The 23,756-nt window shown below is 46.6% G+C and overlaps 1 protein-coding gene across 6 annotated transcripts in view; it reads left to right on the forward strand.

Moving 5' to 3' along the window:
* Window positions 1–23,756, forward strand: part of HEG1 (heart development protein with EGF like domains 1) — an 82,257-nt gene that overhangs the window by 19,616 nt on the left and 38,885 nt on the right. For 2 of the 6 annotated variants that reach the window (XM_033855720.2, XM_019922815.3), the window contains exons 2-9: window positions 4,834–5,121; window positions 6,818–7,117; window positions 13,096–13,449; window positions 14,571–14,918; window positions 18,448–18,723; window positions 19,359–20,717; window positions 22,791–22,907; window positions 23,537–23,656. In XM_033855720.2, coding sequence (XP_033711611.1) covers window positions 4,834–5,121; window positions 6,818–7,117; window positions 13,096–13,449; window positions 14,571–14,918; window positions 18,448–18,723; window positions 19,359–20,717; window positions 22,791–22,907; window positions 23,537–23,656 — 3,162 coding nt within the window. The remainder of the gene's footprint in view (window positions 1–4,833; window positions 5,122–6,817; window positions 7,118–13,095; window positions 13,450–14,570; window positions 14,919–18,447; window positions 18,724–19,358; window positions 20,718–22,790; window positions 22,908–23,536; window positions 23,657–23,756) is intronic. The other 4 variants (XM_073804124.1, XM_033855723.2, XM_033855721.2 and 1 more) reach the window with 4 other exon arrangements.

Here is a 23,756-nt window from a genome sequence, read left to right on the forward strand (position 1 = left end):
TTTTTATTTTTATCAAACTTATGCATGCTTTAAAGATCAAATATGTTTTATAAGGCTATTATAAAAACCCTGACCACTCCTACCGTTGCCATTTTCTGCTTCCCACTTTCAGCCCTTTCAACTGATTCTTTTAGGAATTATGTCCATATCTCTAAATCACATGCTTATGTTACTGTTTATTGTTTTTTGTTTTTTTTTGGTTTTGGTTTTAGGCAATGTTCATTGATTTCTCTCAGTGGAAATTTTATATCGTTCCAAGCTCTACCACTTTTATTCTTTAGGGTCAGCTTGAGGAACTTTAAAGTGCATTTTTGACACAGCTTAAAGTTACCTTCTCCAATACAACATGATTCTGATCATCCCCTTCCAACTTATGTGCTATTGTTATCCAGGATTTGCTGTCTTGTTTTCTTCCTTTTTTTTTTTAATTTAATTTAATTTATTTTTGGCTGTGTTGGGTCTTCATTGCTGCGTGTGGACTTTAGTTGTGGCGAGCAGGGGGCTACTCTTCGTTGCGGTGCTCGGGCTTCCCATTGTGGTGGCTTCTCTTGTTGCGGAGCACGGGCTCTAGGCACGTGGGCTTCAGTAGTTGTGGTATGCAGGCTCAGTAGTTGTGGCTTGCAGGCTTCAGTAGTTGTGGCTCGTGGGGTCTAGAGCACAGGCTCAGTAGTTGTGGCGCACGGGCTTAGTTGCTCTTCGGCACGTGGGATCTTCCTGGACCAGGGCTTGAACCCATGTGCCCTGCATTGGCAGGCGGATTCTTAGCCACTGCACCACCAGGGAAGTCCGCCATTACCTTTTTGAATATAGCCGTTTCTCCTTTTTCTCATTTCCCCTCCTAGAACTCCAATTAGATATATGTTGGACTTTCTCACTCTATCTTCCTTGTCTCTTCACCTCTTTTTCATAGTTTCTGTATTTTCATATCATCTCAGCATTCTCTTGTCATCTGTCTTGTAATTCTTAATTCTCTTTGCAGCCGTATCTAATCTGTTAAGTTTCCTAATTTTAATTATTATTATTTTTTCAATTCTAGAATTTCCATTCAGATTTCTTTCATATATTTTGGCCATTATGTATAGTCTCTTTTTCTCTCATTTTCAATTTCTTCTTATCTCTTTTCATGGAGTTTTATTTACTTACATTCTTTGTCTGATAATTCTAGTAGTTGAAGTCTTTGCTTGTCTAGTTTGCTGACTTTTGCCTACAGATGTCTTTTTCATGTTTATTTTGTGATTTTTTTTTTTACTGTGATCTCTTATTCCCTAGGATTTTATCAGTAAATAATAAAATTGGATTAAAGGTATGTTTATCTAGAGAGAATTCACATTTGTTTCTGCCAAGTACCCAGAGGCACTGTATATCAGGACCACTTTTCCTCCCCAGTAACAGAATATGTGCGCGCGCGCGTGTGTGTGTGTGTGTGTGTGTGTGTGTGTGTGTGTGGTTTGAGATATAATTTATATACCATAAAATTCAGCCTTTTAAAGTACAGGCATACCTCCGAGATATTGTGCGTTCAATTCCAGACCACTGCAATAAAGCGAGTATCACAATAAAGCAAGTCACATGAAATGTTTGGTTTCCTAGTGCATGTAAAAGTTATGTTTAGGGCTTCCCTGGTGGCGCAGTGGTTGAGAGTCCGCCTGCCGATGCAGGGGACGCGGGTTCGTGCCCCGGCCTGGGAGGATCCCACGTGCCGCGGAGCGGCTGGGCCCGTGAGCCATGGCCGCTAAGCCTGCTCGTCCGGAGTCTATGCTCCGCGGCGGGAGGGGCCACGGCGGTGAGAGGCCCGCGTACCGCAAAAAAAAAAAAAAAAAAAAGTTATGTTTAAACCATACTGTAGTGTGTTAAGTATGCAATAGCATTATGTCTAAAAGATAGATACATTGTACGTATCTCAGTTAAAAATAATGCTGTTGGTACCAATAGACTTGCTTGATACAGGGTTACCACAAACTTTGAATTTGTAAAAGATGCAGTATCTGTGAGGCACAATAAAATGAGGTATGCCTGTATATAGTTCACTCGTTTTTAGTGTATTCACAAGGTTCAGGACTACTGTTTTAAAAATGTTAATTTTATTGGGGTATACTTGATTTACAGTGTTGTTAATCTCAGGTGTACAGCAAAGTGATTCAGTTATACATATATATATATTCATTCTTTTTTAGATTCTTTTCTCTTATAGGTTATCACAGAATATTGGGTTGAGTTCCCTGTGCTATACAGTTGTCCTTGTTGGTTACCTATCTTATACATAGTAGTATGTGTATGTTCATCCCAAGCTCCTGATTTATCCCTCCCCCATACATTTCCCCTTTGACAACCATAAGTTTGTTTTCGATATCTGTAAGACTGTTTGTTTTGTAAATAAGTACATTTGTATTATTTTTTAAAAATTAGATTCTAGGACTTCCCTGGCGATCCAGTGGTTAAGACTCTGCACTTCCAATGCAGCGCAGGCAGGTTCGATCCCTGGTCTGGGAACTAAGATCCCACATGCTGTGAGGCATGACAAAAAAAAAAGATTAGATTCCACATATGAGTGATATCATATGATATTTGTCTTTCTCTGTCTGACTTACTTCACTTAGTATGGTAATCTCTATAGGACCACTTTTAAACACACCCTTGGCTTGAGGTTTAGACCACACAGGTATTGTGACTATGTGCTGCACCCTCATGTGAGGGCTAGCTTTATGGTTATAAATTCTTGAATGAGAGTTATTTTTCCAGATTCCCTTGCTGTCCTCTTCTGCAGGGCAGGTTTGTTTCTATTTGCCTTACATCCAAGGTATAGCCCTGGTCCTAACTTCATACAGGAGTTTCCTCTCAGACTCCCTCCTTAAGAATTTTGTCTCTTATCTCCTGCATCCCTGTGGCCATCAGAACAGAAGTTCAAGGTCACAAATATTGAGCAGGTGCCCCAGGGCAGCTGCCAGCTTCAGAGTTAGCTCAACTCTCTGAATTCGAACTCTCAGTTCATTTTTGACCTCACAAGATTTGTGTGCCAACTCAGCAATGCATTTAGAAGTATTTTTTTTAAAAAAAAAAAACACATTTTATTCAGCATTTTTAGTTGTTGTTAGTGCAGGGTTATTCAGGATACTGCAGGACTATTGTCTACCTTTTAGTTTTGTTTATAGAGTGCATTTTTCCTGCCTTCCATTTTTAGTCAACCCTCCAGGGAGACAACATGGTTCAGGGCTAACCATGTCCTGTCTTCATGTGGCCACTCTTTTCCTTTTGAAGACTAGAATTCCTTGAGCTGACTAGATCTTGGGATATCCATCCTTTGTTCCCTGAAGAAGGGGACGTGGCTGCTTCCAGAGGCCCAGCCACGCTCACCATTGGCCAAGTCTCACACTCATCTTGAGGCTGTAATAGAGCTAAATACAGTTCCTTCCCTTTGCTCATGGCTTACCAGTTTTGGAGCATGGGTTTTAAGTCCCTTCTGCCTCCCCACAATCACTTTTTTTCTGGCTTCTTTTGAGAATAACTTCTCTCATTGTGCCAAGTTGACCAAGAGGGTAGGGAAGGCATCCTCAAATCCTTTCCCTTCCTCTTTGGAGGCCAGCTTGCCTTTGCAGCTCAGAGAGGAAGAACAAAGGTTACATGTGTCCATAACCCCAGAGTCCCAAGTTGAACTTGTGGACTTGGTGGCTGCCCCAGAAACACCCCTCCACATCCCATTTCTAGCTGATTGTGGACCTTGCCTGTCTGGGCCTGGGCCCCAGAGGAGCCCAGATGCCTAGGAAGCTCCCTCCTCCTTAGGAAGCTTTTGTTAATTATCACTTACAGGAAAAAGAATAGGAAGCATGAAAACAGTAATTCTCAAGGGGCTCGGGGAGGAAATGATTCCCTTAGGAAAGTGTGTCAGAATCTCTTTACGGAAGAATTTATAATCACCACCCCTCCAACTCCAGTAAGTGAGCCACTGCTTCAGGTTGGAGTGGACCAGCGTGGGGACAGTGTTGAGAACCATTGCTCTAGAATTGCACTGTCCATATAGCAGCCACTAGCCACATGTGGCTAGCCTGCTCTTGAAGTGTGGCCAGCAAAATACTCTCTGGATTTTAAAGATTTAATACTAAAAAAAGAATGCAAAATATCTCAGTAATTTTTATATCAATTACATATTGAAGTACCATTTTGAGTATGTTGGAGTAAATAAAATATTTATTAAAGTTAATTTCACCTGTTTCTTTTTACTTTTAAAACTGCGGCTACTACAGAATTTAAAGTTACCGATGTGGCTTGCATTTGTGGCTTACTTTATACATCTCTTGGATAGGGCTGATCTAGAAGATAACTTGCTCCTTTGGGATTGTGTGTGTGTGTGTGTGTGTGCACCCATGTGCGTATAATATTTTGAGTTGAACTGTAGGTTCTGCCTGCAGGCTTTACTGGTCCGATGGTTGGACATTTTTGCCTGACTCGTATAGATAGAAGTGACTTCATTCATCCCTGCAGAGCTTTCTCAACAGCCCCCGATCGTAAGCAGAAAGAAAAATATCATTCCCAAATGGGAAAATAAAAATGGGTTTTTTCAAGGACCCATGTGATCAGCAACAACTTCAAATTGGTCTCTTTCTATCAATTTTCATCACTTATTCCACTTGTTATAAAATTTAACCCTATATGGTATTGTTGCTTCATAATTTCTTCCCCTGGATTGCAAGAATAATTACTGTTGGAAAAAAGAAAGGTGAGATCATTCTCGTTGAATCCACTTCTCCTGATATATCTGCTCATATACCTTTTCTGAAGGTTTACTTCTCTTTTCAGAAGCCAACAAGTCCTCACTGATCCATTTTCCTATTGTTTCAGCTGCTGTAAAAAACCACTGGCTAGAAAGCAACACTGAACAACCCCACACAGAAAATATTACCTTTGATCAGAATCAAGTGGACTTTTCAACAGTGGTCTCCAAAGAGGATGTGATGGTTCAGACCCCCAGGAAGAGCCACGCTTCTTCAGATGCTCCAGGAAACTTCCCTCCACAAACTGAAACAGCAGCTACAGGAAGAAGTGACTCTTCAAGGAGGACAGATGTCACCCTTTCCCCTGTTGGGCCTGAGAGAGCAGCCGCTCTGACTTCCCAGAGCAGCACCTTAGGTGAGTTTAGGCCGACGACACTCATGTCACGCATGTATGTCCAGTCCTGGAAAACCTAATGTCTGCTGGTCTCTGCCTTCCCCCATCCTGAGCCGCAGTGCTCAGCCACGGGTCCTGGGCCAGGGTGAACCAGACCTGTGCCTCAGGCTCCACCTGGGGCTCCCTGTGGTTCACTGAGTTGTAAGCCTAGACCAGGTGAGGGTGCAGTTTTGCTGAGTGGCCTGACCAGTGCCGTGGAATCTACATTCCACGGCCAGGCTGAATCCACACAACAGCGGCAGTCCCGCCACACGCTGCAGTCTCCCAGGTACCGGGTCTGGTGGGCTGCTTGGCTGCGTGTTCGTGTTGACGTAGCTCAGATGGCTGTTCTCGCTGCGGTCCGCACAGCTCTGTGGTTTGCCATTTTTAGCAAAGGATTTCAAGAAGGGGCTGGGGCTGGACGAGCAGGATTTGATTGAGGAAGGGAAGACAAAGAAAGCTAGCACCAGCTAGTACCTACGCTATACCAACATGTCTCTCAATTCTCACAGCCAGTGGTGAGGTCACGTTACTCTCATTTTAGGAATTCGGAAACTGAAGCTAGAGAAATTAATCAATCCAACGTGTGCAGGTCAAACAGTTAACAGTTTTCAGAGCTGAGATTTGTGCCTAAGCCTGTATTGGTGGGAAGGGTGGCTGAGGAGTGGGATGCCTGGACCACATGAGCAAAGATACAGAGGAAGGAAGAGAAGTGTGGCCTCTTCGTGGGTGGCAAGGCCAGCAGCCTCCCTCGGGGTGGGCATAAGTCACACACAGAGGAGAGGAGCTGCGGGTAGGACAGTCCTGTGGGTGGGGTTAGGCACAATTACTGAGGACTTTGAAAACCAAGCAGTTCTGATTTGGTGTGGTGGGAAAAGTCACTGGAGGTTTTCGAACAGGCAGTGACATGATTAAAGTGAATTTGGGCAGGGTTCACTTGGCACGTGGGTGTAAGATGTCTGGGGTGAGAGATGGGGCAGAAGGAACCTGGAGTCCAGGGGACCACCCAGGCAGACACAGAAATCCAGATACCAGGTGCTAACATGTGGCCTGCTGGCCTCAGGGATGGAGAGGAAGGGATTGGTGAAGGCTTGATAAAATCGATACAGCTTGGTGATGTGATGGCCTAAAAGTAGAGGCTGAAGCCATCAAAGATGACCCCATGGTTTCACACCCTAGTGATGGGAGGTCTGGTTGGGGGACTCAATTCTGTAAAGAGTACCTAGGACAGTATTTAAAGTTCCATTCGTGAATGATGGATATAGAGCTTAGAAACTGCCCGTGATGCAGCCTGGGTTTGCTGGTCATCCAGATAGTGGAAATTTTGTTTATGTTAAATTCAAGTGAATTCTGGGACCAACTCTGTGGAATGTGAGTGATGAGTCACGAGGATCAGAAGCCCACCTCTGGTTCTTTATCGTCTGATACTTAGCTTCATTGTGCACCTCTGCTGATCATTTTACCGCAAAATGCAGAATCTTTGTTTGTGAGATCTGAAAACAGTCTTTGTCTTGGTTTGTGGTCTCTCCTTCAGGAGGTGATTTTTCATAGAATGAACAATGGCTCCTAATTTCTTCTCGTGTCTATTTTATAGAGGTCAGAGGTGAGCCCACTCAAAGATTGTTCAGACATTTGGAAGTCCGCTGGTGGAATTTTAATTGTTGCTGTCTGCTTTCAGCCTTGGGAAGGCATCGCCCGCCGTCCAGCAGTTCAGGGTCAGAAGGAAGAACCGCCCCTCCTCACACGGAAAGCGGAACATCCTGGGGTTCCCCGGCAAGGGGGCAGGGGCTCCCTGAAGAAGTGACTGTGCACACCCAGGTGGCTGCCACTTCAGTTTTGACCCAGTCTTCTCTTCCTGCTGTGGAGGGGGGAGAAGAGACCACACTCCCCAGGCAGAGAAATTCCTCAGGACCAGAGCTCTCCTGGCTGCCTCTTTCCAGGACACTGGCTCACTTCCCTCCCTCAGACCAGTCCGCATGTGAGTACTGCTATCCCAGCTGCACCCTCTGAAGTCATTCAGAATAGAAATAAATAGCCCCGGATAGCCAGCTAGTTACATGCTCATCACAGGGGCTGAGGGGAAAGGACTCTAAGCACCAATGCAAAGTATTGGTTCAAAGTACAACCTGCCCAATTTATCTCAGTGTTGAAGTTCATGTCTAAAATGTATTTTCTTTAACTGTATAAGGAGGAAAATAATAGTTGGTCTGGTGGCTGCTCTAGGCCTTTCCGTGCACCAACCCCTGCTTTTCCCGTCTCCCCACACATATACACGTAACAAAGACTCAGTGCGGCTGGTGTGTGGTCTTGCACAAGGGGCCACGTTCTGGGGTGAATGAAATGGTGAACATTGTTTCACTTGATGAGGAGTTATATTTGTATTTCTTCATTATTGCAAAAATGTTTCTTTCAATGGCAAAGATAACATAGATAGACATTTTTCTGGGCATCATTTCAAAAAAACTATACAGGCAGGTGTTTGCAAGACTGCAGCAGTGGAGCGCTGGCCTCTCTGCATTCCAACCCCTAGTCATCAGTTATGTGTCTGTGCAGGCCTTCCATCTCCACTGAGCCTTTTGTCAACCCTCTGAGCCTCTGTGCCATGTACCTTGTCACACCAGCTTATCTGATGCCTTCTACCCAGATAGCCTGTAATCCGCTTGAAGACACAGATTGTGTTTATTACTTCTCTTAGTTAGGTTCCCCTGCCCCACAGTGAGGTACAGTTGATGAGTAAGGGGAGGAGCATGTACCCAAATATCACAGGGTTCATCCAGCCACAGGCCAATGTTGGAAACTCTGCCCACTGTTTCTCTTTTCTCTGTGCGTGCTTCTTGTGTTTTCATCTCCATGCCATAGGGAGCAGGACAGAGAGGGTTGGAAATATTCTTGGGAAATAGGTGGCTTCAGAAATTGCCATTTCAAAATTTTCATAGGTCAGAGGTTTTTAGAAGTACTTTCCAAGACTAGGGTTTCAGGTTTATGTCATCAAAGCAAAAACAGAACCCAGAGGCCCTTTCTGGAATGCCTATTTAAAGCAGCCCATTCCCCTTCCATATACTCTGTATACAGTTTCCTGCTGACTGGGTATATATGTAATTTGTGATTCATATTTTTAGGAGATTGGTTTTTAAGATTATTCTTAAACATTGGTTAGATAGGATAAAAGCTACGATCCTTTCCAGCTTCAAAGTTCTGTGGTTCAGTGGTTTACAACCAGCTTTATGAAATGGTGGAAAGGAAGCTAAACTTGATTCTGGTCAGGGTCATTTAATATTTATACTTTAAATTCAACCCACTACTGTGGTATATATACTGTGGTATATTTGAAAATCAGCCTATGTTTCCAGCTACTGGCCTTGACTCTGTAGTCACCTGTACTTTTTAACATTAAAAAAATAATTAGCCCTCCAATTCCTTGAGCATTCATTCTTTTAGAACCTTAAACTTTTAATTTTTGAAGAGTTCTACCATATCGTTCCTCTTCCTTGAGTTTCACTGGGCATTTCTATTTCTTCTTAGTGAACTGGATGTTCTGTGCTAGGTAGGGTCCCACCTCCCTCTTAGATACTGGAGGGGGCTTTGTGTGCTGTTAAATGAAGGGATACCCAGGCATCCAGGACTGTCTGGATCTAGCCTGACAGCCCCTGCTCTCCTCCCCGCAGGGATGCAGAGGGGACATGAACGAGGATCTGAAGCCACATGGGAAACGAAGCTCTGCTTTATTTTTAACGCTGGGCTGGTCCCTGCTACCCTGCTAACCAGAGCTCCGGTGCCTCCTACCTCCTCTAAAATCCAAATCTTGAGATTTAGATTTTCTGAGCACAGGATCTAGGAGCGCTAGGCATGCAGGCAGGAGTGCTGAGAAAGCCAGCAGGACTTGCCCGGGGCAGACCGGGAGTCACCCAGCCCAACTGGCCTCTCTGTAGGGAATCGAAGCCAAGAGGGAATGGGGTAGGGGCGTGCGCTTTGTGACACTTGGCTGCTCTGTCCACTAGTAAACGTGACCCAGTGAAGGTCGTGGCACTTGGACCAGTCAGATGAGTGATGCTTTTCACTAGGTGAGCGCTAGGATTCCAGCCAGGAGCCTGGCCTGGGGAGGATGGGAGTCCTTATTTGAAACATGAAGGGATTAGATCCGTTGATCCTAAAGATCCTTTCTAGTTCCAGCATCTGTTATTCCAAACACATCAGCCTTTGTATTCGGTGACTCCTTTCACTTCGCATTCTGCTACATAGGAACATACACACAGCACAACCTCTTCTGAGGCTCAGGTAGTCAGGGGTTACCTGCTTCCAAAAATAAATTGCGTGCTAATAAATGTATGTGTTAAAGCAGGTAAAAGCCCAGACAGCTAACTCAGATTTTAAAAAAAGAGATCGGAAGCTGTTTGAAATCATTTTGCTTGCTGCTTTAGATCTTTTGTTGCTTTTTTTCCTTCTGTACTTTTTATATTTTCTATAGTGACCATGTACTGTTTGATAATTAGGGGGAAAAGTAAGCAAAGCAACTAATAGGGGAAAAAGTTCTCTTTTAAAGGCAAAAAGAGATATGTGTATGTTGAATTATGTGAAAATGGCTACAATTGAGCACTGAATTTAGTACTGAGCTTCCTGGAAGCCAGGGCACAAAGGGAAACCGGGTGAGGCATGCTATTATTGTCAGATAAAGTGAGTATACCATTTCACCCATAGGCTTCAGTGTTTTGGGGGCAGTACATTCTAAGAGGAATGTTTATGTGAGGAATGTTGAGGCTCATAACAGAAAGTGCCTTCAATTGCTGTTTTGTGGACACTGTGCTGATGTTCTTTAAAAGTTGATATTTTCTGTCGATTCTCAATAGGAGCTGAGGGTGTAATAATGGATCTCAACTCATGGAAGTGTTTCTGTGGGTAGCTGAGCTAATGTGGTCCAGGTAAATTGCTTCGTGGTGATTTCCCTTTGTAAAGGCAGAGGATATAAATAACTCAGAAGGTTGTAGATTTAGCCTATCTTTCCCAAATATCAGACGCTCCTGCCAGATTTTTGGCAAGTTCTGGATAGCAGCCAAGCCAGGGGTGAGCACTGTGATGCGTGCCTGAGGCTCCAGTATGTTGTGTTGTGATGGGAAAGGGACCCACATAGTGTTCTCAGAGGAGCAGGCGTTCCTTTCACCTCCTATTATAAAGATTAGGGAATTTAGGTTTTTTCTGCTCCCAAATGGATGGGCTTCACATTTTTGAATGGCTGCTTCAAGGGTAGAAAATGAGCAAGGAAAGGCAATTATTAAATAATCAATAGTGCTGGTCTGCTGATCAGAAACGTGGTACATTTCACCCTAGATGTATTTAGCAGGCGCTCATTTAGTAACATAAGTGGTGACTGTAGGTTAGTTTGACCAAGCATTTTCTCCTCTTATTAAGAAGCACCAGCTCTACAGAAGTATGCACACTGCTTCATAGCTTTACTGTGAGGATGGAACAAGATTATAGATATAAAGTACTTACGTAGCACAGGATATGGAGGTGTACGTGAAGTAGTGGCACGTCGTAATTGGTTAGTAAAGGGCAGAGCTTTTAATACTGATGAGAATGAGATGGTGAAGCAGTGTTCCACAGAGCCCTCAGGGTCAGGGAAACCCTAGCCATTTTCCTTTTGTGACTTCCAGCAGTTGTAACTTTTACAATTGTATTTCTGAGGCCATTGCTTTGCTGGACAGGTATTCCTGCCGAGTCTAATAAAACCTCACTGTGCATTGAATTCATGAAATAATGCAATTTACTGGGAATAAAAGTGCTTTGAAAGAGCACTCAGCAATCTGATGAGGCTGTAACTGGTGGATATAGATGGTGGCTCTAATGAAGTTAGGCCTGAGAAGCTAAGTGGGCGAGTGAGGATTTGGGGCATGTCTGTGTTGTGCTTTCCTTTTCTTATACTGAACCTTTTTTGTTTGTTTGTTTGTTTGGAGCAGAGAAAGGTTTATCGCAGGGTCAAGCAAGGAGAATGGGTGGCTTGTGCTCAAAAACCCCAGGTCCATTTGTTTTTTTTGCGGTACGCGGGCCTGTCACTGTTGTGGCCTCTCCCGTTGTGGAGCACAGGCTCCGGACACGCAGGCTCAGCAGCCATGGCTCACGGGCCCAGCCGCTCCGCGGCATGTGGGATCTTCCCGGACCGGGGCACGAACCCGTGTCCCCTGCATCGGCAGGCGGACTCTCAACCTCTGCGCCACCAGGGAAGCCCCTCCCATGTTTTAATTACTAGTTTTATGGATTGCCTGCATCTTCCTTGTCTCCACGAAGGTCCAGTGACCAGACCTGTGGCCTATGTTCTAGGTGTACCTGGTTTTATGGTTTTGTACAAAAGTGAAAGGAACCTTTCTGTTTCCTGTGCTCTCCCTATATGTATATATTTGATATTTATTTGTGCTTTTGGTCATGACTGCACATTGGACTCATCTTCAGGGACCCGTTTATAATGAGAACTTCCTTTCTTCCTTCCTTTTTTCATAATTAACAATTTGAAGCCTTTCATTATATAGGTATAGAGAGTACTTTTTTAAAATTTTGGCTTAAAAAGAGCAAAAAGCACTCTTCCTTCTTCCCTTTGGATCTTGCCCACTCAGCAAGCTTTCCTTCAGTTCATTCCTGTTTGGAAGGAAGATCTCAATGTGCCCTTCTGGAGGTCATTTCTCAGGGTGTCCTTTGGAGAGTTCTTTGTGGAAGGGGACCACCAGCAAGCCACAGTACTTCTGCAGAGCACTCTGCACATTTTCACCAGTGGTGTATAATTCAGTTCTTGAGGTTCTTGACGATTGATCCAGTGTCTGCCATCCATTTCATCAGAAAAGCTGTTCTCGACCTGGAGTCCTTGGCCTCCTGGAGTAGTATGTGAGCTCGAGAGCTGGTCCCCCAAGCCTCATGACCTGACTAGCAGCCTATTGCTTTTGGATGGAATTAAATCAAATCAGTGGGGTAACAATCAGTATCTCCTGCTGATTAGAAGCTCCGTTACTTAATAAATGCAGCTCGGTTCATAGTCTTTCAAAACATAAGGTTTACTGTGGCCATGAGGTGGGGAATAATAAAGAACACTTGATGGTGGCAAGGCTGGGAATTACTCTTCTAGGCCAGCATTGTTCTGACTGTGGTCTTCAGAGCCCTAGGCCTCCTGAGTGGTGACTGGGCCCCCTGCAAGGCACCCACTTTGATTCATTTTTATGTATGGGTTTTTTTTTAATTTATTTTATTTATTTATGTTTGGCTGCATTGGGTCTTCTTGCTGTGGGCTTTCTCAGTTGCAACGAGCGGGGGCTACTCTTCGTTGCAGTGTGCAGCCTTCTCATTGCGGTGGCTTCTTTTGTTGCAGAACACGGGCTCTAGGCACGCAGGCTTCAGTAGTCATGGCATGCGGGCTCAGTAATTGTGGCTCGCGGGCTCTAGAGCGCAGGCTCAGTAGTTGTGGTGCACGGGCTTAGTTGCTCCGCAGCATGTGGGATCTTCCCGGACCAGGGCTCGAACCCGTGTCCCCTGCATTGGCAGGTGGATTCTCAACCACTGTGCCACCAGGGGAGCCCATATGTGTGGGTTTTAATCTATAATAGCATTTGAACAAAAGGGTTACACTGCTGAAACAAAGGAAAACAAATCCTGCACCTTGTTACAATGGTCTGTCCTGTGTAAGTAATAAAGTGGGATGCAAGAGCAGAAGTTTTTAGCTTCCTCTATAAAGACAAATGAAAATCATGTCTAGAGGCTTTCTCCTGTCTTCCTCTTAGCTTGATCTGAAGCTTTTATTGTGCTCGGTGAAGGACCTCACGCTTCTCCACTTAGCTCTGTGAGGAGAGGGCGGATGAGTGTGTTATGTGTGTTTATCTATTAGATTCACCTTATCGATATTCATCTACCGAAATGTAATTAACATCATTTGTATCCAGATACACCCCAACTAATCTTGAAGCATATTTTCTTCCATTTTAGCTTCTGGAAGTACGGAGGATTTAAACAACTCTACTGCTGTCCACAGCCCCTCGGTCAGTGGGACAAAGAGTGTCCATGTTGCTACCATGTTCCCCGACGGTGTCCTAAAGATGCTGCAGTCTTTAGCCATCAGTCCAGGACCTCTAAATGAGACAGAGCGTTTCCCTGAGGACTCTGAAATGACCACAACTTCAGCAGCAGTCCATTCTTCACACTCTGAGGCAGGGTGGAGAAGAAACAGTGGAGTAATCAGGAGCCCAGGGGATGGGGAACTCACTAAGCCATCCACAGAAAATGGAGTTGGCCTTACGTCCTCCAAGGTCTCATGGGAATTTTGGCAAAATGATTCCCCAAGTAAGTCTTTGATCTTTATTTAATTTATTATGGACATTTTTAAATCGTTGCATTTTCTCAAGGAATCACTTTAAGACCATTTGCAACCTTTTAAAAAAAACCCACTGTGTTCTTGGATAACACCATCTCCTTTATCTGGTATACCACATTATCTCATTTTGATTTTCATCCTCATGACAATGTTGTGAAATTAGTCAAATAGGCGTCATTCCTCCTGCGTTCTTGTAGATGAGGAAACTGAGGCTCATCGGGTTTAAGTAGTGAGTGCGTGGTCTTTAGCTCACTCACCACAGAGTTGAGACCCCTGCCTTGAGGTCCCACTGCTGGTGCATCTTGTCACTGCAGCATCATCTTCAAACTGAGAGCTGGCCCGCTCTTTAAAGCTAGCTTCAGGTATCTTCTGTACAGATCATCTTTACAAAGAAAATGTGCAGATATACTCCCTAAATTCATGCTTTTAGTGTGCCCCCTATAGTTGATTTTTTGTTTGCTATACTTCAAAATTAGAATAATCTTTTTTAAAATATAAATCTATTTAGTTATTTGGCTGCACTGGGTCTTAGTTGCAGCATGTGAGATCTTCGTTATGGTGTGCAGGATCTTTCTAGTTGCGGCTTGTGGGATCTAGTTCCCTGACCAGGGATGGAACCCAGGCCCCCTGCACTGGGAGCACGGAGTCTTAACTGCTGGACCACCAGGGAAGTCCCCAAAATTAGTTTTATTAATAATAGAACTGTCTTAGAAAAATGCTCTAAGCACAGTATTGGGGCACATTGTATTTGATGGACATAACAGCATACTCACTGGCTCATAACACCCCATGTTTTGGGGGAAAGAGAATAAAACACTCAGGCCTATAAGTTACTCTGCTTTGCACATACTGTTTAAAAGCTCCCGTCTTCACCAGTTTTTATTTTTAGTATTGATCTCTTACTGACACTGAAGAGTTTTGAAATAATTATTTAGAACCTGAAAATGCACGTCAGGTTACACGTATAGTAAATACTATACAAGGTCCTTGCAAAGGGCACCTTCTCCTAGGGAAGACTCGCGTCTCGGCTGTGGAGGGCTCTCTCTTGCATCCATCCATGTGATGGCCTTTTCTCTCTGACACCTTTCAGCCTCCAGAGGACACCAACTCGCCAGCAGCTCTGGTGTGGGGAGTGGCAGCTCCGTGTCTCAGACAGCGACTGTGTCTCGGTCAGTCACGCTGGCAAGAGGTGGAGAGAGCACTGCTCGCTGGTTCTTGACCGACAGCGAGCCATTCGCAGATGCGACCGGAAGCTCCACTTCCCATCCTGAGGTTGTGAACGCTTCGGTTTTGACCCGGTTTTCAGCCTCCGCCCCACAGTCTCGAGGAAGTGACCCAGCGCCTGGTGAGAGGAGCTATTCCGAACCGGCCACCGAGTCCTTGTCTTCATCCTCCTCAGAAAGCCTGGGCTCCTCGGCACCACGCGGGGAGCGCTCCAGTGAGTCTCCGTTCACGGAACCGCACCCCGCGGACGGTGGAGGGGTGCCTGGGCTGCGATCTTCTGCCGCATTAATGAAATAGCTCCGTGGGCCCCTCATTATTCCCAGGCCATCCTTCTAGCTGGTTGATACCGATATCCCTGTATATCCCCCAGTTTTTCTGTTCTATCTCTAAGATGTTGCTGTTGCCACGTGCCCCTCCCACGCACAGCTCGGGGACTTCTCTGCCGTGTCCTTCCACCCCGTATAGCGCCCCCCCCCCCCCCCCCCCCCCCCCGCCGCCGCCATACCCCCATGCCTGCCGCAATCACACAGCTTCTGGAAGGTGAAAGTATCAGCTTCTCATGAGTGGTTGTTCACCCCAGGTCTGGGCTTTCATGGAGAGAAATTCTTTCACCGTCTTTTAAACAGCTTTATTGAGATATAATTCACATTCTATACCATTCACCCACTGAAAGTGGACAGTTCAGTGGGTTTCAGTATATTCACGAAGTTGGGCAACCATCACAGCTATGTAATGCCAGAACATTTTCATCACCCCAAAAAAGCTCTGAGCTCATCAGCAGTCTCTCCCCATGCTCTGCTATTCCCAGCCTCTGACATCCACTAATTTACTTTTTGTCTCTGTGGACTTGCCTCTTCTAGACATTTCTTATACGTGGAATCGTACCGTATGTGGCCTTTTGTATTTTTCACTTAGCATCGTGTTTTCAAGGTTCATCCACATTGCAGCATGTCAGTGCTCCGTTCCTTTGTATAGCCAGATACTATTCTATCACAGGGATGGACCACATTTTGATTGTGCTTTTATCCATTATTGGATGGGTGGGTTGTTCCCACCCTCTGGCTATTATGAATAGTACTGTTGTGAACATTCAGGTACAAGTTTTTGTGTGCTCTTGGAATTGCCAGGTTATATGGTGGCTCTATTTCTGACCTTTGAGGAGCTGCCACACTGCTTTCCAGAGCGACTGCACCGTTTTATATTCCCACCAGCAAAGTACGAGGGTTCCAGTTTCTTCACACCTTTACCACCCCTTGTTATTGTCCAGCTCTTTTTTTTTTTTTTTTTTTTTTTTGTCCAGCTCTTTTGATTCTAGCCATCTTAGTGGGTGTGAAGTGGTGTCTCAAGTGGTGTTGGTTTGCAGTTTTCCCAGCTGACTAATGATGCTGAGCATCTTTTCATGGGCTCATTGACCATTTGTATATCTTCTTTGGAAAAGTCTGTTCAGATCTTTTGACGGCTTTTAAATTGGGTTATTTGTCTTTCTTTAATTGCACTGTAAGCGTTGTTTGTATACACGTCCTTTATCAGAGATGCGATGTGCAGACATTTTCTCCCATTCTGCGGGTTGTCTTTTCACTTCCTTGATGTTGGCATCTGCAGCACAAATTTTTTAATTTTGATGAAGTTCTATCTATCAATTGAGAAAACTTTTCCTTTTCCTTTTTTTTTTTTTTTTATTTGCGGTACGCGGGCCTCTCACTGCCGTGGCCTCTCCCGTTGCGGAACACAGGCTCCGGACACACAGGCCCAGCGGCCATGGCTCACGGGCCCAGCCGCTCCGCGGCATGTGGAATCTTACCAGACCGGGGCACGAACCCACGTCCCCTGCATCGGCAGGCTGACTCTCAACCACTGCGCCACCAGGGAAGCCCGAAAACTTTTCCTCTGATGATCCTTTTTAATAATGTTTTTGGAAAACATTTAAAAACCATTCTCAACAGCCTTATCAGTGTAAATTATATGCTGACTAAAGCAAAAATGCAGTAACTTATCATTTAAGCTTATAATAGATTTAAATTCTTACCTCTCCACCACTCATGATAGCAGCTCTTTTCCCCCCTATGAGTACCCTAATTGATGAGGAAAATTAACATTTATCACTACTGATGTGACGTGGAAAAGCGTACGCTGTATCGTAAAGAATACCACATGTATGGATGGAGGCTGTTTGCTCTTTTATGTCTGTGAATGGAAAACACACACTCTGTCTCCTAAACACAAGGAATCCTTTCCGCCCTACCCCTGTGGCGCTCCGAATTTTTGCCATCCCAGACCAGGAGCTCATGTCCCATAGCCTTTCCCTCTTCAGTACCCTGCACTCTGCGGTGAGGGCGCAGTTGATTGGTGTGGAAAATGTGATCTCAGTGTGAGTGGACCTTGGGGTTCGGTTCTAAAGCACCAGATAAGGAACAGCCTCATTCCTGAAGCCCCCTTGCTCTGGGTTAACATAATGCTTTCTCCCTTTTCCTCTGAAGAGCCCACAGCTGACCGATTCTGCCATCCAGCTTTCAGAGTTCTTGGTTCGTTCCTTTTTCTGGGTTCAGATGCAGCCCCTCTGTTTCAGGGCATGACTTTCCCCTGTGTTAAGTCTGTCAGCCTGACAGGGTTGTTGGCCTAAGTCTTGTGTAACAGAGCCTCGACCATCATCGTCCGTCCCAGCCCTGTCCTCTTTGCCAGGGAGATTGTGCTCGAGTACACTCAACTCTCCAGCCTCTCCTGGTGGACTTTCTGTGGGTCTTTTAAGTCCTGCTGCCTGGGTCAGATCACATCTGTGACTGGGTCCTGGCTTTCTCAGTGCTGCCCCAGGTCACTGTGTGTCCCTGTCCCCATTCCTGTCAGTTAATGCAAACCTATCATGAAGAGAACCTACACTCAGCTTTGTATCCATTTTCCACCAAGGTTGGTCCATGGGGTGTCAAGGGCTAGACTGGTCTGGGAATAAGAATAAGAATCAGAAAAGAGCCTGTTTGTCTCATTAGATCCAGATGTGTACGCCAAGAAAAATTGGACCTCATTTCCATCATTTCTGAAAAGAAGGATTTATTTGATAATATAATAATCTAAGATTCTTTACGTTTATAGCATAAAACATATACCCAAGAAAGGAGGAAAAGGATACTTATTCATGTGTCACCTGTCCCTGTTTTATCCCTACCAAGGAAATAAAACATATACGTTAAAAAAAAAAAAAAACTAAGCCCACCCGTAACCTCTGACCACAATGCCATTTCTCACTGATGTGCTAGGGTGAAGAACTACACTATAGAATGACAGACAGTATAGAACAACAGGCCCTGTGTTGATCGTGTATCGCTGGTCCTACCAGGAGGTAAAAACCTTCCAGGTGATACTGGCCTCCCTCCCAGGCCTTGTCGGGTCTAAAGCCCCAGCAGGGTTGTTAGTCTTTTGCCCACTGTTCACCTCTCCCACTGCCACCACCAATTTCCCTGACATAAACACTATTTATTATGTATCACCGAGCAGAAATACCGTGTCAATCCTGTTCACTAAGTAAAAAACCTTCCCATAAATCCAAGCCACCTGAACAGCAACGCTGACCCCCCGCACTGCTTCCTGAGGTTTCAGTCACTGGTGCCTTTGCAAGAACAGCACACAGTTTGGGTTTTCACCTTGTCAGTTTCAAATAAAAACACTGAGAAAGCCTAGGGAAGCGTCTGGCTGACACAGCCCAGCTCTACCCCCCGGAGTGACCGGCCCTCCCCTTTTTGGCCCTCTCGCAGCCACCGAAGACAGTCCTGAGCTGGCCGTCAGTTCCGAAGTGGAGGAGGGGGCGCCCGGAGCCCGCGCTCACAGCCCGCACACCTGGGCTACTTTCACTGGAGTCGGGGAGCGCACGCTGCGATCTCTCACCAACGGCAGCACGACTCCTGGGGATGTGGAGCGCTCAGCGGCAACGCCCAGAGACGCGGAGCGCCCCACCCAGCGGGGGAACGTGACGGCGACCTGGGATGCCCACGCGGTCTCGGGTTCACTGGCAGCCTCGCGAGTGCTCGGAGGTAATGGGCAGGATCTCTTGCCGCGTTCCCTCAGCTCAGGTGTCAATTTGCTCGTGATCCTAGAGTGATCGAGTTCGCTCTCAACCCAGAAAGTGCCTTACCGGCTCCCTGTGAAGAGGACTTTCCGGGTTCCCCCACCTCCCCAGCACTTGCCCCGGGCATTTGCGGTGCTGTCTGCCAGGATGCTTGCAATAAAGAAACCTGGCCATGTTGTGGCTTAGGCCAGTCTCCTGGGAAAGAAATATCTCATTGTACAGAATGGAAAGTTGGGAGGGTTTTCCTTTTTCCACTTAGGCATAACAATTGTTCTATTTGGGGTCTTAAGAGCTTTTCAGATACTAATTTGCTTTCATCAAAAAAGGCCTGTGGAAGGAATTTGGACCTGTTCCCTATTCTTCGGCCCCTGGCCCCGCTTCTCTTTCATGACCATTTCCCCTGCTGCCGCTGTGCTCCTCACAGGAGGGCAGGTCCGCTCACTGCAGACTCAAACCCTGCCTGCCTCCCTGTACTGTCTCTATCCAGAGAAAGTGTGTCAGCTCCCAGGCGTTCATGGGTGGGACACTGAAGGTCTGTCTCATAGTGCAGGTTCACAGATGTCTGTTTAGTTGACCTCACTTTGGTTTTTCCCTTTGCAGTCACTGGAATGAGCTACGATGCAGTGAGTGGCACACACCCTGAACACGGGACGTCCAGTGACTACACAGACCACACCTACGTTTCAGCTCCTTTCACCAAAGGGGAACGGGCACTGCTGTCCATTGCGGACCACAGTTCATCCTTGGACGTAAGGGAGAGTTCCACCTCTTCCGTTAAGATCTCAAGCTCTTTGCATTCAGACTCTTCTTCCTCTTCTCAGGCTCAGGCAGAGAGAAGCAACGTCTCCTCCCACGATGGGGAATACGCTCAGTCTTCCACTGAGGCACTAGTTCTGCGCACGGCCAGCCCTCCATCCCGCACACCCGCCGTTAGTATGCTGACCACTCTGGTTCTTCTGGACACCGATGCTGAATCCGTTGGCGATACATCATCGTCTTCTTCGTCAGGGCCCCCCTTGCCCCAGCCCTCAGTGTCACAGTCCTACCGGTTGTTCTCGTCAACCTTGCCATCGACCAGGGCCTCCACTCACCCACCGCAGTCCGCCCCTGATGTGCCCACACCTTTGTCTTCTTCGCCACCACCCTCACTAGTATCCCTGACAGCGTCTGCCCCTGTCTCGCCGTCTGTCTCACAGACAATCCTCCCACCTTCATCTTCTACCCTGGTCCTGCCCAAGGCAAGGGACACTCCTGTGACTTCAGCCTGGACGTCAGTAATGGCATCATCCGTGGCAATGCTCCCCAGCAGTCAAACGGCAGATCCTAAGAACCAGAGCAGCCCACACCTTGGGAAGCTCGTTACGGAATCAAAGCCACAGAGCCTGGAGACTCTGCCTGTGGAGGCCACGGAAACTGTAACAGTGAGGTCTCCTCTGGGGATCCCTTCGCCCCTGGCCTTAACGGAGTCCTCCACTGAGCAAACCCTTCCAGCCACGAGCACCAGCTTAGCCCAGACGTCTCCAGCTTTGGTAGCTACCACTCTCCAGACCTCTCGTCCCCGTGTGCCCAGCCCCCAACCCCCGTCAAGCACAGCATCTCTGACGGGTGGTCCTACAACAGTACAGACAGTGGCCGGAAAACAGCTCCCGCCAACCAGTCCTGAAATTCTAGTGGTACGCATCTCAACAGAAGGTGCTGTCACCACAGAAAGGAACCCAGTGAATAGAGATGCTGCCACCGGATCGATCGCCCTGACCAGTGCGCCCACATCAGCAAAAGAATGGACCACGGGGCTTGCCCCTACAGAAGAGCACAGCCTGGCTTCACATTTCCTCAGAACATCTCCTTCCCCCCAAAGCACACCTGTTTCTACAGCTAAGGTGTTGACATCTACATCGACCACCCTTACTGCTCAGAGCAGCACGCAGTCGTCCACAGCACCGTCATCTCCAGCCTCAGGTAGGACACAATCGCACAAGCACACCGAGGCTGCACGGGGCTCGGGGTGGCTGGTATCCGCCATAGGACAGTGTCTGCTTTGTGATCTCAAATGCTTTCTGTTGGAGCGCTTAAATCAGAAAGGAATGTCACGGTGACAGTCTTCTCACCCCTGAGTTTCAGAATTCTTCCCGGAGAAAGAGGAGCGGATGCCGTTGGCCATGTGTGACATCAATAGTAGTGCCATTGTAACTTGTAATGCCCCGTAATTGGAAGAGCTTTTCAAGCATGGCTTTAACTCTAGCAAAGCCAGAGTGGGGTAGTGAAGCAGGATTGAAGGGTGGAAAACTGGAGTCAAGAAGCTTTAGGTGGCCTGGCCTGTCTGAGACACAGAGTGAGCAGGTGCCTGCTCCCAGGTCAGAGCCACGAGCTTCTGAGCTAGTCAGCCAGCCCCCCAGTCACCGGGGAAACTTCTCTTGATCCAGGGGAGCCCAGGCTCCTTTGTCTCCCTAAGATTATGATGTCAGTGGATAAATGTGGGTGGAGAGATGTGTTCAGTGAGAGGATGATGAACTAACCTTTCCCATAGTGACTGTGTGACATTGCACCTGAGGTTATATATCTTTATATCCATGTAGAAGTTGCTGGGACAAGGGAAATAAAGCCATCCACATGATTCTTTATCACTTAAGGAAAGGTAGAAGGAAGTAGGATGATACCTCCTTTGATGTCAGGGTCAAAATTTGCTGGATATTTAGCTTGTCCAGACTCAGGAAAGGAAACCTGCTGTTGGTGAAGGGGTGAAATGGGAACTGAAGGGAGGAGGGAAGAGGGAAGGGAGTTAGAAGCAGAGTTCCAACCAGGCAGCCATCATCCGGCTCGTGGCTGGAGGGCCGTGGACCCCACGCAGCCCCGCAGAGCCCTGATGCATCCGTGCCCCCTTCGTGGCTGTGGTCCGAGCCTTGCTGGGAAATGGAAGCTGGCTCCTTCTTCTGGCAAGTTTGGGATCCCTGCTTCAGGACTCACAGGCTTCATTTCCAGATGCCAAATATATTCCAATACCAGGTAGAACATAATTCACAAGTGTCCCTTAAAGCCAGTTATAGCCATTGCAGTGATAACTGTAGGTGAGTATTAGGAGCATTGTTACTGGCTGCTGCTGTGTCTTTTGTGACAGAGTCCATGGGTGCAGTGTTTGTACATACGGGTGCTGTGCTCATGCAGGTGGTCTTAGGTAGATATGAAGTAGCCATGAGGAGCCGGGACACCATCTTCAGGTTTAGCCCATTTTCTCCAGGGTTATTCTGAAGTAAGCACTCTTGACTTCTGCCTTCTCTTTCTCATTCTACCACTGACTTTTCTCCCTGGAGATGATTTTTCTCCCTCTCCTATGAGTTTTGGCTTTTCTAAATGTGCGTCAGAAACCTTTCCTAGGCAGTTATCGTACAACTGTAGCACGACAAGGCCAGTTATACAGACCCCAACAGAGAGTGTGGTCACTGCACCTGGGAGCTGGGAGTCCAAGAATTCAGTGGAGCTGGTGCATCGCCAGGGCCTGGATGAATGAGACAGGCTCACGGTCACACTGCGTAAAGAGAGGGTGTCGTAGTGTTCACCTGCAGGCGTTGTTCTGAAGGATGGCACGTTATGTGGAGGCCCAGTTACAGTGCGAGACCTTTAGAAAAGAGAAAACTTGGAGCAGGGAGGATGGTTAATCAGGCATCATTTTCTCCTTAACGTGTGTTTTAAATTGGCATTGATTCAAGTAGGATTTGTTAAGTATCCCAAGGCAATGTAATCATCATTCCCGAGCCGAGGGACTTGTAAGCAGTATTTGGATTTGAACCAGCTCCTGCATTTCGGGATCCAACTGTCTAACACGTGTGTGTGTACACAGCTAGTGCCAGCATCCAGTCCCAATACATCTCCTCTGCGCCTCTGGGAACCCATTCTATTGCATAGTGTGGCCTCTCAGGGCAAGTACACAGAAATAAGCAAGAATCAAATATTAGCTGGGAGAATTAAATATTTACCTAGCACTGCCCTTACCTTTCCTGTGTGATTAACTGCATTATATCTGAAATGTGTTTGCAGTTAACAGCTGTGCCGCTAACCCTTGTCTTCATGATGGGAAATGCGTCGTGGACCCCACCAGCCGTGGGTACCAGTGTGTGTGCTCACCTTCCTGGCAAGGAGATGACTGCAACGTGGGTAAGAGGAAGAGTCATCTGCAGTGGTCTACAATACAGTATCACACTGAGATAGGCAGTAAACTCTCTTTTCCTCCAAAACATAGGGGAGTAAGATTTTAAAATTCATACCCTGCTTACTTGAGAATTAGCATGCTTATGTGTTGTCTGCAGAGCAACGTCGGACAATAACATTGACGAGCCTCCACGACCTGGCTCCCTTATGCGGGCTCCCTACATCCCTGCCACGCTGGACCACCCACCACTCCCTGAAAACCCCTACACTTTCCTGCTCCTGACCTTCACTGTGCTGGTGCCCCAGCCTAGAATCCCCCTACCCACATCTGCTGATTAAAATTCTTCCAGTCTTAGGCCAGATGTTATTTGAAATAGTCCTTAATTCTCCCTTCCATCAAAATCATTACTTTCTCTTTACTTTCAAATCCTGCCTTATATTTATAGTTAGTTGTACTCAAGGCTGCCCCCACCCTCAGTAGACTGGTAGCGCCTTGAGAACAAGGGTAGTGCCTACTCGTTTCCAGGCCCCATCACACCCAGTGCCATTTGGCCCTTAGAAGTGCCCCTTGTACTGGATTATGATTGTGCTGCCTACCGCAGATTCACTGTGACCTTGTGTTCCCTTCTCCGCAGATGTGAATGAGTGCCTCTCAAACCCCTGCCCACCCCTGGCCATGTGCAACAATACTCAGGGATCCTTCACCTGCAGATGCCCAGTGGGGTACCAGCTGGAAAAAGGGATATGCAATTTGGGTAAGAGAGTTTGTCTATCTTGGAATTTTCTCTGCACCACAATGTATTTTGCAAAATAACATTTATTGTTTTTCTCCCTAATCAAAATCAATCTTTGCCC

This window comes from Tursiops truncatus, chromosome 4 (assembly GCF_011762595.2).
Source record: "Tursiops truncatus isolate mTurTru1 chromosome 4, mTurTru1.mat.Y, whole genome shotgun sequence".
Taxonomy (NCBI): Eukaryota; Metazoa; Chordata; class Mammalia; order Artiodactyla; family Delphinidae; genus Tursiops; species Tursiops truncatus.